We start from the raw sequence: 13263 nt of genomic DNA on the forward strand, positions 1-13263 counted from the left end.
AGAAGACTTCACCAGCAGCAGTTAACAAAGTTGCAGCACAGGTTTCAAATAAAGGGACCCTGGAATGGTGGAATGGTGTTTAAAATTTTGTATAAATGCCATGAGCCAGTAAAGCAAAATACTAAGGATCATTTTAAGACCAATTTAAGGTCTGCGCGTCAATTGTGTAATTTATGACAAGACTTTAAACATGTATTCGGTGCAGATCACAGCGGCTCAGCCAAACAACTTTTCAACTGCTCGCACCTTTTACATGTAGAAATGTTCCAGTACGCATAGCACACGGTGACCGATCTTATTAGATATCTCAGTCTACGTCTCGGAACCTCCTGTGGACAGCAAGTGTTGTCTGCTTGTGTTACAAGGTGCTCCGAGTTGATGTGAACTGAGCGACAGTGTTTATCTTGAGTTTTATTGTGATAGCAATTATATGGACAGTCTCGACTGGTTTTTGCTGTCGCCGCTGCCGTCATTCACGTATATGTATATCTATGTATAGATAGGAAGGGAAGGATATGCTAGCCTCCTTTTTCTGCGGGGCGAACATTGCCTTTCTGACCGTGGTCATCTACGCACGCACCTATCTCATGAGCGAACAAGGGGGGTGGGCGCTAATGGTTGCTGCGCTATCGCGGCAACGATCACCATGCACCTTGTGCCCACACAGCAAGCAGGAGCTTCTACGGGCTTCGCTCTCAACACTAAAAAAACGGTGCCAAAAGTGTACCGAAGCGGCCATGTTCTCTTAAGGCACGTTTACACTAGAGAGACACGACACCGATTTTGGTCTGCCGATGGTCTTTGGGGGTGTCTTTTTGTCTTGTCAGTGTCACATTTACACAAAAACATAAACAGTGATTCGATGGTCTCTGGAAGACTCCGTCCGTGCCTTGTCATGCTCACAACCATGCATTGGCCAATTCTGTAGTCACACTGGAGGCACGTGCAACGACACTGACTAAACTTGCACACCTGCACCTCATTTTTAGCCATGCTCCCTGCTCTGCCATTGTCCCTCTCCGGCTATGTGGTGCAGCCCCCACCACAATCGCCACAATTGAGGGACAGGGGTGGGGATACACAAAAAGGAAGCAAAAAAAAAGACTTCCGTGGGGTGTGCAAAATGCCTATTCAAATGCCGTGGAAGTCTTGAAGGGGGCATTGGTATCTCCCCCAAGATTTCCCCCTTTGTGGTCATTTGAAGCAATCACATGGGCAAATTTTCACTCAGCCGCAGATTTCCCAATGACACGCTGATAACAGGTCTGCCGTAGTGTTTTGCTGGTGTTTTCGGTCTGTCAATATGTTACACCATGACGACATGCTGTCTTTTGAGGCTTTGTCGTCGTCGGCCTAGTGTGACCTTGGGGTCTGGTGACTTCGTCAGCGGGCGACTCATCGGCTGATAGTTTGTGTCTCCCTCATGTCTTCGTCGGGGTTGGGTCAGTGTCGTGTCGCTCTAGTGTAAACGTGCCTTTACACCAGCGTTTTGTAGAGTTACGTGCGATCGAATGCTAGCCTTGCTTCGTAAAGCATTCGAATGTGTTTTTATCGCATTCATTGCTTCACCCTTTTGGCAAAACTGTGACTTTTTTATTTCCCTGAACTCAATGAATTACCCTAGCTGTGTTGTGTACCACATATCTAGCAATCGATGATTTGTAAAGCTGTGTGCAACATCGCATAGTGTTTGTGAGGTATCTGGCGAGCATAATTGCTTCAGCTCGTTGCTGCAGTGAGTGTCGCACTCTAGCTGTGCTGTCAATGATACGATTCATGTGCCTGCAACTGTAGCTTCACCCCTGAAGGCACCACCAGGTGCCTTCAGGGGTGAGTAACAATCAGTGATTGTTTTCAATTTTTTTTTTTTTGTTCACTTGCCTTTGCAAGTTGCCATCGTACAGGAGAATCAAATAGATCGGCTGGTAGGGTGGGGGCCCCTGTTAGAGCAGATATCAACTACTCCACAATCTTCATCTTTGTTGCTGGATGGCGTGTGTGCTGCTAGGTGACTGGGCTGTGGCCTCTGAAATTGCACACAACCTGTAGGCGTGCAATCTCGGAGGCCATGACTGGGCCACGCTCAAACTGTTGAGAACATTTATGAGATTGCTGTAATTGCCAGGGATTCCAATGTGTCTCATAGGTTGAGGAGGCAAAGCAGGGGTGGGAAGGAAGGTTTAGATATAATTGTCTGTAGCGGCCTTGGTACATGCATTTCGCTAAATTTGTGGTGTAGATGATTTGATGATGATCTAGCCTAAGTGCTCACAAAACTTGAAAAAGACCGTTTCAGGGTCCTTTTAATGAGTGAGTTCTGTTACAGTAGCTGCAGGGACGTTATGTGGCTCCTGCATAGCTGCAAAGCTTAGCCCGATGATTAAGCATTTCTAGCATACTTTTTCAGCCACTTGTATTGATTGGCTAGGCATAAGTTCTTTATTTGTGCGGACGGGAAAGCAGTTCCACAGGGAGCTGGTGCTCTCGTGTGGCCTCCACGGCTCACTGAACGATTCGAAGCTCATCTGAAAGTCCTGAATTAATCAGCACCAAAACACCTCTCACCTTAGTGTAATGATTTGACTGTAAAACTTATCTAGTTGAAGCACCAGAACAACTTACTTTCAAAACTTTAGCAGGACTGATAGTTGGGCTAGTTGGTGATACATTATGGGCTGTACCAGCGCACAAACTCACGGGACGAAGAAAAAAGACACAAACAAGCGCTGTCGCACGTGGCTATTCTTGCTATGCTTGTTTGTGTCTCTTTTCTTCGTCCCGTGAGTTTGTGCGCTGGTACTGCCCATAATCAAAACTTTAGTAGTGATGCCAAACAACATTACTGCAATGAGTGACAAACTTCAAAAAGCACAGACAAAAACTTTTTATTTGCCTTTAGCTTGAAAAGGAAGTGATAAAAGATAGGTGAGCACCCTTGAGTGATGATGCAACCACTTTGCGCTGCATTTCGGTCAGCTGGAACACATGAACTGCTTGAACCTGCATGCTCTCGGACTGGCTTAGCCAGAAGCCAGCAATGTTGCCAGCCGCAATTTAAGTTTACTGTCACTTTAGTGTGTAGGGCAGCATTAATCAAGTCTTTTGTGAGCCCACATCAACACGGCAAAAGTATGCTTTATGCGCCCAATTAAAAAAAAATGTCGCTGATTTCGTGCACTGTAGCGAATAGCGCATTATATCATGATTTGCTAAAAGCAAACTTTGCAATAGTGCATTATATTGCAATCTGTTAAAAGCATACTTTGCTTTGTTAATTCAATACACAGACCAAACTTAGGCTGAATAATGGTTCGTTGTATCCGAAAGTCTGTGGTATGTGGGTCTGTTATGATTAGCATAGACTGCGAAAGAAAATGGGCGAAACGTGCGCTAACTTCTAACAAAATTTATTTCAGAAAGCCTACGCATGTATATTCTCGAAATGTGAAAAAATAAACAAATAATTCTAGAAGTTCACAAACTGCCATGAGCGAGAATTTTACATTCTAAAAAAACACAATTCTTTTTGACAGCCTGAGAGAGGGAGTGCTGACGCAGTTCAGCCCTAATCTACAAATCCTCTCTGCCTCGATGATATCATTTGTTGTTTTATTTGGTTTTTTTTTTCAACAATAATCGTATCATGCAAAAGTGGTTTGCAGCCACACATGCTGCATTGCAAGGCGAAGGAACCATCGCGACCATTCTTGATGTTACAAGTGATGTTGATGTTAAGGAAATATAGGTCAACCCCCCAAACATTGAATCTCCAAAAAAAAATATTTAAAAATCACAAAGTGCTAAGTCGCACCCTTACCTTGGTAAATACACTACACAACCAGCTGCACTGAGGTGGCATTTATATTTATTTAGACACTATTCGTATGTAGTTGAACGCCAAAATGCTGCCAAGTGCTGTCACTCAGACTCTTGCAAACTTGAGTCCAATGACGTCTCTTTTTCACTAGTAACGTCCCTAAGTGCATTGTCCTCCGTTCCATTCAATGCGCTACTGATGCTACATCTGCAGAAAGACAGAAGTACGCCGCCTCAGCGCAAAGCCCTTCCGCTTCATAAATTGGCGCACCCACAATGGCGATCCCTTGAATTGCACCCTTGTGAGCCCAGAGTCGCGCGCTATCTTGAGATCTTTCACGCGGATGCACTTCACTGTTATAGGTAGCGACCTTGCACGCAGCTCTCGGACAAATTCGGCAAGTAGCGTTTCCAGTTCGGGGTGCACAGCATCTTATCCACGAAAGGTTTTTTTTTTTTTAGTTGCTGCAGGATGGCATGCGCTGCTTTTGGCTCCTCCAGTATCGGAAGCTTTTCTTCAAGGCACTGAATTCTGGTTGTGCTGCCAGGTTGCCATGTGCTTCTTGCATACTCAATAACTTTTTTTCTTAAAGCCTATTGTAAACTACCGTCGACTATGTACCACTCATTTCTGAAGAAAAAAGAAAACGGCCGAATGACAGCTGATAACTGAGACAAAATGGCGTTGCTAGAACACTGTAGGCCTTGCCTAGCCTTGCCCAACGGAGCCACTGCTGATGCTCACGATGGCAATGGAGGCTTTCAACTTCAGCCAAGATAAAACTGGTAGCAAAGGTTTCATAGAAGTTTATACGTTCAGAAAATGGTGGCTGATCAGCAGCTCGTGGGGCTTAGCACCATCTTTGAAGAGGGAACACTTTCTGTGGAAAAAAAAATAAAGCAGATGTGATGCAATAGCTGGTAAATGAGTGACCTCTTTTTGTGTCTTTTTGTGTGCACTAAAGTGAAATTTAATCGCAGTTTACTTTGCGTGGGCCCTGATCGCTTAGGACAAGTGCTAAGGAAATTGCTGGCGAGTTCTCCACGAGTGCGCTTCTAGTCAATGCCAGCTGATATAATACGAACATATGATTAGATAGTGATGTTTAAGTGTACTACCGTTCACATTGCCTCGGCTTTAGCCCTGCCATGGTGGTCTAGTGGCTAAGGTACTCGGCTGCTGACCCGCAGGTTGCGACATCGAATCCTGGCTGGGGCGACTGCATTTCCGATGGAGACGGAAATGCTGTAGGCCCGTGTGCTCAGATTTGGGTTCATGTTAAAGAACCCCAGGTGGTCAAAATTTCTGGAGCCCTCCACTACGGCGTCTCTCATAATCATATTGTGGTTTTAGGATGTTAAACCCCACATATCAATCAATGCCCCCGCTTTAAAAGGAAACTTATTATTTGAACTTTTATTTGGCATTCGTAGCATCTTCCGCAGAATAATTAAAGCAACCAACAGCGTGTGCCTGTCATACCTGCAGCGTTGCTTATTTGCTTTACGCATACGCAGGTTCTTTAGCGTGCACAATGCTTGTGTTCTTCAGTTATAACAAGAAGAAATCACTCCTTGTCATGTCAAAATTATGTCATTTAAGATTTATTTAATGGTCATAATAACTCAAATTTATTACACTGCACACAATGGTTGATGATTGATATGTAGGGTTTAACGTCCTAAAACTACCTTATGATTATGAGAGACGCTGTAGTGGAGGGCTCCGGAAATTTCGACCCCCTGGGGTTCTTTAACATGCACCCAAATATGAGCACACGAGCCTACAACATGTCCGCTTCCATCGGAAATGCAGCCGCCCCAGCCGGGATTCAATCCAGCGACCTGCGACTTAGCAGCCGAGTACCTTAGCCACTAGACCACCGCGGCAGGCCACACACAATAGTAATAAGCACAAAAAAGTCTATGGACACTACATGCATTACGTTATTTTGCATTATGATCCAATAAATTACTGCTATGTATGCGAATGCAGACGTGCGAATTGTAGCGCGATAGATAACTTGGTGATATGCTCACCGATAACCCGAATAATCGCTGGCACTGCATGCTCAAAAAAGAAACCAGGCTGAAGGAATACTGATGCATGAAAGTCCAGCGAGCAGTGCATTCCGAATCATTGTCCTTGTTTCTTATCGAGAAGACATGTGTTGCCAGGCATAAATTTGTTGCTGCTGCATCCTTGCACACAGCATGTCGTTACCGCTGGTACCGACGCTAACACTCAACATTAATTGTCATCCACATCGTTCTGCTGCCCATTAGACACTGCATTCAAGACATTCACCAACGATAAAATACACCTCACAATTTCGCGCACGGCAGAGAACGCAAGCAAGGGTGGAACACTGAAACTTTACAGGTACAGGGGGTGTGTTGCATCGCAGACGAATTTTACGAGAGTACCTTTCCGTGGAATAGAAGGGCTGCACTTAGTATTAACAGCGTGAGCAGAGAGCGCTAGAAAAAAGATTTTTCGTAATAATCAAAAACTGTCTTAATTTCTTTGGTCATTACACCTACATAGTGTTGTTGGGAGAAAGAAATGTCATTTGTAAAACATAGGAATTGCTTTGACTTTGAATAAAACTTGGTTCTTCACTTTTAGTGTTTATTCCCTCCATACATAGTCACGCTTCAATCACAGCTCCCATAAATCCCCATGCTGATGTTGCTGGCAATAGCTTCTGAACCGCTTTTTGCCCGAACTTTCGCGACCTATTTGAATAGACGCAGTTTTTTCACAGTTTTTTCTGCCAATGACTGGCATATAAGACGAGGGTCGACTTTTTATTGCGTTTTCTCTTTTTTGACCTACATATCGGTTTTTACGGCAGTTTTTGATAATTGCTAGCTGAATTGTCCACGTAGCAAAATAGTGAGATTTGCATAGAACTGTGACTCTAAATGACTGATGCTGACTAATTTAGAAAAGCTTGGTTATTTACTTGCAAAAAAGTAAAAAAAGAAAACGCTTCAATCGATGGAGTCAGTTTATCTAGAAAGTTTTGTTAGTCACATATTTTTCGCCCCGCCACGGTGGTCTAGTGGCTAAGGTACTCGGCTGCTGACCCGCATGTCGCGGGATCGAATCCCGGCTGTGGCGGCTGCATTTCCGATGGAGGCGGAAATGTTGTAGGCCCGTGTGCTCAGATTTGGGTGCACGTTAAAGAACCCCAGGGGGTCAAAATTTCCGGAGCCCTCCACTACGGCGTCTCTCATAATCAAATGGTGGTTTTGGGACGTTTAACCCCACAAATCAATCAGTCACATATTTAATACAAAAGTGCAAGTTTGACATTTCTTAAAACTCATACACCTCTTTGAATGCTGAGCACAGTGGTGTCTCTTATAAAGGGTTTCAAGTGTATTAGCATGACAAGCCACTAAAAGGCCTTCATATTCTACAGAGAAGGTTCGCAAGCCTGTCGGAAGCACCATGCTTGCATTTAATCTACACAAACCTTATCACAAATGTTTGATCGTATTCACTTTTTGTAATGAATACCAGATATAACCATGGCATTTTTAGTATTGTGGGATCTCGATGTGGAGAGCGCCACCTTGCTCTTGGAATGAACGGAGACAGCAGACGCAGTCGAAACGAACCAAGCCAAACACACATTTATTTCACTACTTTCGATCAACGATATCGTCAGCCAAATTACTATAACATCATTTGTGCTCAACATGCTAAAACATCCTTACACAAAATTACACAACACTCAACAACATAACAAACACAATAACACACACAAGGTGGCTTCGCCAACGCCTGACTCACCGCAAGGACCCCCGACAGACAGCCCGTGGTGCCGTGCACCGGGGACCCACACGAGAAACAACCGTGGTGCTGCTCCCCACATCGAGACCCCGCAGTGTTAAATGCAGCATCATTGTAGGGAGTGTGGCTGCATACCTATCGTAATACTTTAATGGCCCCTAAGTAACCTTCGAAAACATAAAAAAAGGGGCATTATTCTCTCCTAGCATTTCACATCTTTCTGGTGCACTTCGTGACTCAAAAACAGTGATCCATGAAGTCTATATAGTACATACTCTTTATTTGTTCATATATGCGAAATGTCAGATGTGAATGGTCTCCTTCATTTCTTTTCCATGCAGTAGCCCATCTTTTCTTTCCTGTCTCGCTTGACTGACATACGCAATCTACTGATTTCACTTCATTTTGTGTTTCCAACTGCGCAAGCAGAAATAAAAGTTTATAGTAGACATGCACAAAATTTTGATAGGCTTAACGCTTAGTGCTGACATTGTACATGTGCTTTTAACAAATAAGTGGTAAAGAGGAGGTATCACCTCTATGAAGGGTATTGAAGGCAAAGAGAAAGCATTTTCTCTCCTTTAAGTGCAAGTTGGTGAGGGGTCTTTTGAAGTACAAAAAACTTGTCAAAACGAAATGAAGCACTTAATTTTGTACAGCTTCTGCAAATTCAATACACAACAGGAGATTAGAGTTTCATTTGCTGTTTGATATCTACATAATTGTTGCCATTCATTAAATAATGCACAACAACTGCCAAAATTTGTAGTAATACCACTAGTGACATCTTTGCACTTTCACAAGTAAATTTATTCATCAGTTCATATCATTTTGTTTCCTATTTTAATTGCACTTTTTTGCACTGAAATGGTCTGTGGCTAGGATACCAGATTTTAAGTCATTCACATAGCAAAACCTTCTCCTAAATGTGAGGTTAACAGAACTAAAAACAGAATCAAATGGATATCGCGGCTTGCTCAGAGCTAGAGCAAAGTGGGAAAGGAGGGTTTCTGATGCAGCCCTCCTCCTCGGGGTCAGAGCAAGCGTGGAAAAGTGGCCTTGATTATCCTTCCTTCTTTCCATCATTGTCTCAGTCTCAGACAACCTATGGTTCTCAATATTGAATTTCACTGCTTTCTATTATGCGAAGGCCACGTGTATGCCCACTCCTGAGGAGCAATGCATTAACGAAGACTAGTAATGACCATCTATAAAGAATATATTTGGGTGTGTTTACACACTTTTTGTTGCAATGGCTGCTGCCACCACTCAAGACAATATTGGGCCCGAGGACATACCGTGGCGCCAGCATGCAGAGGCATCCCTGTGACGTATATAGTGTAGTTGGATTGCTCCGCTGCCTTCTCGCGCGCAGCCCGCAACCGCTTTTGCGTCTTTTTTTTATTATTATATTATTCTTGTATTATTATTATTATTCTCAACAAAATTAGTAAAATACTGCTACAGCTTCTTTCCTGACAGTACAAAGTGCTAAATAACTTCCCTGGAAAAGTGTTGCGCTTCTCACAATGCCTGACTGCCGGCATCGTCGGCTATGACCAGCTATATAAAAAAACAACGGCGGCCGAGTACGCTGCCTCTGTAAAGGGTTACGACTCATTCTGTGTTGAATCGAACCATCAAATAGGTATTACCGGTAAACAAACTTATGTTTGCTGCAGTAAATGCGCGGAACTACGCTACTTCATTCATTGTAGGTTTGCATCCACAGACAGGCCGCGGTTGATATGACAAGCATGCGCAATATACTTTTATGTTTATCACACAAAACCATATGATGCACAGTGCAAGCATATTCCCCGCTTTGTGGGAAGCAACACAGCAATCTTACAGCCACATGTAGCCGCAACCTTTAAATTATGATTGAGCGCAAACGTGAGAATTACAAGCGTGCGTGCCTCATTCAGAGTTGTAACTTTTCTCTGTGGCATGCTCCTAGTATCTATTGCACAAAATTTCTACGGTGGTCACAGGTTCCACACATGGGTGAAAATTATGAATGATTGGTTCAGTTCCAGAGCTATCTAAAAAGGGGTAAATCGTGATTTAAAAAATGTGATGAGCTAGCCGTATCATTTTACTCCCTTGAGCATGCTGCGAGGTCTTGTGTACTGTGATCTAAATGGCAATTTCATGATTCAGTAAAATTGCTTGTGTCCAAGTCTTTTTTTTTTTTTTGCAGTATCATTCATAAGTTGTGTGGTATTTCACGGCAGCTCTTCGAAGACGAGTCAGTTTTCGAAGCAGACCATGTTTATGTCTGTAGATCAATACAACATTAGGAGGAGGTGACAGTGGCTATGGGCTCATTCTACAGACGGAATCTATAAGCAAGGAACCCAGTAAGCTGAAGTCGCAGATGGCAGGGGCGTTGGCAAAATGTTTTTTTTCTTTGGGGGAGGGGGCATTATTTTTATTAGAACTGGGGGCCAGGCAGGCAGGTGAGGTGACCGTTATTTTGTGCGCTATATACTACAGAAAAATTATCAGGGAGGGAGGGGGCATGGGCTTGGTGTGTTACTCCCTGGATACACCACTGGCGGATGGAAACCCGCGTCGTCAGGTACACACATAGGAACGAATGCCCCGAAAGGGTGGTTGTGGCACAGACTGCGGTAAAAGTTAACTAGGAGAGAAGTAAGCATTAGCATAGACTAGAGCGCACATATATCATCTAAGAAAGAAGGTTTTGTTGAATGGGCTGATGGAATACGCAGAAGCAACTGACCACGAAATAGACCTGAATAGGGTAAAAATATTGAAAACAAAGGGAAATAAACTGGACTTCCAGGCTATATCCTGACTCTCTGACAATTCAGAGTTCCATTTTAAAATACACATAAACTGTGCACATTCATTTTTAATTCTGAACAAGGCTCCTGTGCAAAAACCGAAACTTTCTGCTTTTATCTGAACATTTGTGGTCTGTGCTCATTTTAATCCCATGGGCTTGAAATAATAACCACAACAACAAAGAAAGAGAGAGGTGACAGTAGCACTGCCTGCGGCTCGACAGTGGCATCGCATACGTAGTGTGCTGTTTCACGCCGCCGGTAATGTTTACTGCAACTTTCTGCATTGTGTACTCTGCAGAAGTCTGCACAGATGAAGTCGGAGCAATACAATGCTGTTAAAAAAATGAAAACACCTTGAAGTCGCTGTTTAAAGCAATGCATTCAACCGCCAGCTTTCCTTCGCCAGAGCGAGTCTAGATCACGTGATCCAACCCTGCACGTCACAGTGATTGCAGAGCTCGCACCTCCAGTATTTGCCTCGCACTCAATAATGTGTCTATAGCTTTCATCAAAATTCTTTGTCTCCTTAATTCTTTGTGTTGTGTGCTATAGAGCTTTGCCGGTTATCCACCTTCACAGAGTGGAATGGCTCATGAATTTTTTTATTGCAAGTTTCACTTATTCTGCAACTTAGCTTACATGTTTTCTATGGCACATCAGAACTTTAATGTCCATTGAGAAGTGATACAATTGTGATATCCTGCGGCTCTTTCCTTCTTTCTTCCTTTCTCCTCTTGATGATATAAAATACTACTACTACTTGTTTTCAGTTATTGTAGACAAAGTCTTGCCTACTACATTTTGTCTTTGTAGGATGAACCTACCACAGGCATGGACCCGTACACACGGCGATTCCTTTGGGACTTGATTCAAGACCTAGTGCGAGGAGGCCGATCAGTGATTCTGACCTCTCACAGGTTAGAATAATAGGTTTTTTAGCATTTTGGGCTGTTTTGCTTCGGCTGAATGTAGTGTAATGTGCTTGGGTGATTGCCATGTATTGTTACTACGTCTTACCTCAGAAATCGTTGTGTAGTTTCCTGGTTGCATGCAGATCAAAAAATACAATTTGATAGAATTTAGGAAAAGCTATGCGCTACAGACACACATTTTATTTTCACTAAAGTACATAAAGAAATGGGCTCATACATTTTATGAGATGACAATTTTTATGGTAGGCTTATTCTTTTTTTTTTTTTCACACATTTTCAACAAAGATCTCAAAAGGTGTTCATAGGTTGTCAGTACTGCGCTGATGGAGATAATCACATGGCAGTGGGTGTAAAAGTTACCCAAATAGTTTTTACTAAAGGAAAGCCAAATCAACTTTGTAAATTTCTTGCTTCTGACACTTTTTCCATACCCTAATTGTGTCATTATTCTTTGTCAGACTGAACGTTTAGCTTAATTTTTTTAGGGAGATTATAGACATTTTCACTCATCATCTAGCCCTTCGTTGCTCTCTTCTGTATGTTGTCTTTCTTGCAACGACTATCCCATGTACAATTGCTAATTAAGGATGTTGGTTTTTATTTCTGGCTCTGTGTAGTATCTCATTCACTCCATTACACATGACAGCATGAAATCTGTTTTATTACGAGAGTATGCATTTCTCAGACCCGGTTATAGTGCATATATTATTACTGACAGAGGAGAAATAGGTGGGAAGTAATTTACATGTCAACAGGGACAATTTCTTCATTATTTCTTTGTTTCTAACATTTGAGCATTGTGCATTTGGGAGCTTAAACTATTGTACCCTATGCAATTATTATTATTATTATTATTATTATTATTATTATTTGTTCATTATAACTTCAACAGTAGTACAACTACAAATAGATGTGACAACTAGGTATATGTTCACAATACAAATTAGACGGTGCAAATATTGTGCTGTGGTTACTTGTAGGTCTTGAGTGTCAAGACATCCGTGGTCCTAAGTGCTACTTCTTAAAAGTTGCTGCACTTGTTTTCTTTTTTTAATAATTAGATTTGCTTAGCAAGCCATGAATGGACTAAATCCATCTTTACATAGTGCTCTATGGCATTCCAGTAGCATTTCTCAGATGTTTTTTTGTTCATTTCTTTTAAATGATTAAAAGTTTTTCTTATGCAGCATGGAAGAATGTGAAGCCCTGTGCACAAGGCTGGCCATTATGGTCAATGGCCACTTCAAGTGTTTGGGCAGCATTCAACACCTGAAGAATCGTTTTGGGGAAGGCTACTGTATTACTGTCAGAACAAGAGGAACATCCCATGATGCCGTTGCTGCGTGGTTCCACAGAGTCTTCCATAATGCCACGCTCAAGGTTTGTGTACCTCTAATAACTGCATTTCAGTCTTGTATATCAGACAACCAATCATGGTGGTCTTGTGGTAATGGTAATTGACTGCTGATCTGAAGGTCGCGGGATCAAATCTTGGCTATGGCATGAGTATTTTGGTGCAAGACTTACTTGGGAGTCTTCGAATAGGGGCCCCAAAGAAATAGCGTCAAGTCCACTGCACATGTGCGAGACCCAAACAGGGTTTTGGTTTTGTGTTGGAGGCAATATTTCTCAAATTTAGTGGGAACCCCAAAGCCTGCCCCAAAAGCTTTGCGTTAGACAAACGTGACGGCACCCACTGAAGTAATGACTCTTGGCCAAGACTAGAGTGTCCTAGAATAGGGAGAGTGTCCAAAGTGTCGCAGATCCGATTTAAAAACTCTTCGCTCTTGCTTGACCCAAAGCGTGCATACGCAAAAAGTTTGAAAACTCTTTACTTTCTTTAAATAAAGGTATTATTATGTTGAAGTTCAATTTTTGATGTAACTTGCAGTCC

At 42.6% G+C, this 13263-nt stretch overlaps 1 protein-coding gene across 2 annotated transcripts in view; it reads left to right on the forward strand.

The window, feature by feature from the left end:
- Window positions 1-13263, forward strand: part of LOC119187840 (ATP-binding cassette sub-family A member 2) — a 255259-nt gene that overhangs the window by 220240 nt on the left and 21756 nt on the right. For both annotated transcript variants that reach the window (XM_037435928.2, XM_075878770.1), the window contains 2 exons: window positions 11251-11354; window positions 12557-12749. In XM_037435928.2, the coding sequence (XP_037291825.2) occupies window positions 11251-11354; window positions 12557-12749 (297 nt within the window). The remainder of the gene's footprint in view (window positions 1-11250; window positions 11355-12556; window positions 12750-13263) is intronic.

The sequence above is a fragment of the Rhipicephalus microplus genome, chromosome X (assembly GCF_043290135.1).
Source record: "Rhipicephalus microplus isolate Deutch F79 chromosome X, USDA_Rmic, whole genome shotgun sequence".
NCBI classification, from domain to species: domain Eukaryota; kingdom Metazoa; phylum Arthropoda; class Arachnida; order Ixodida; family Ixodidae; genus Rhipicephalus; species Rhipicephalus microplus.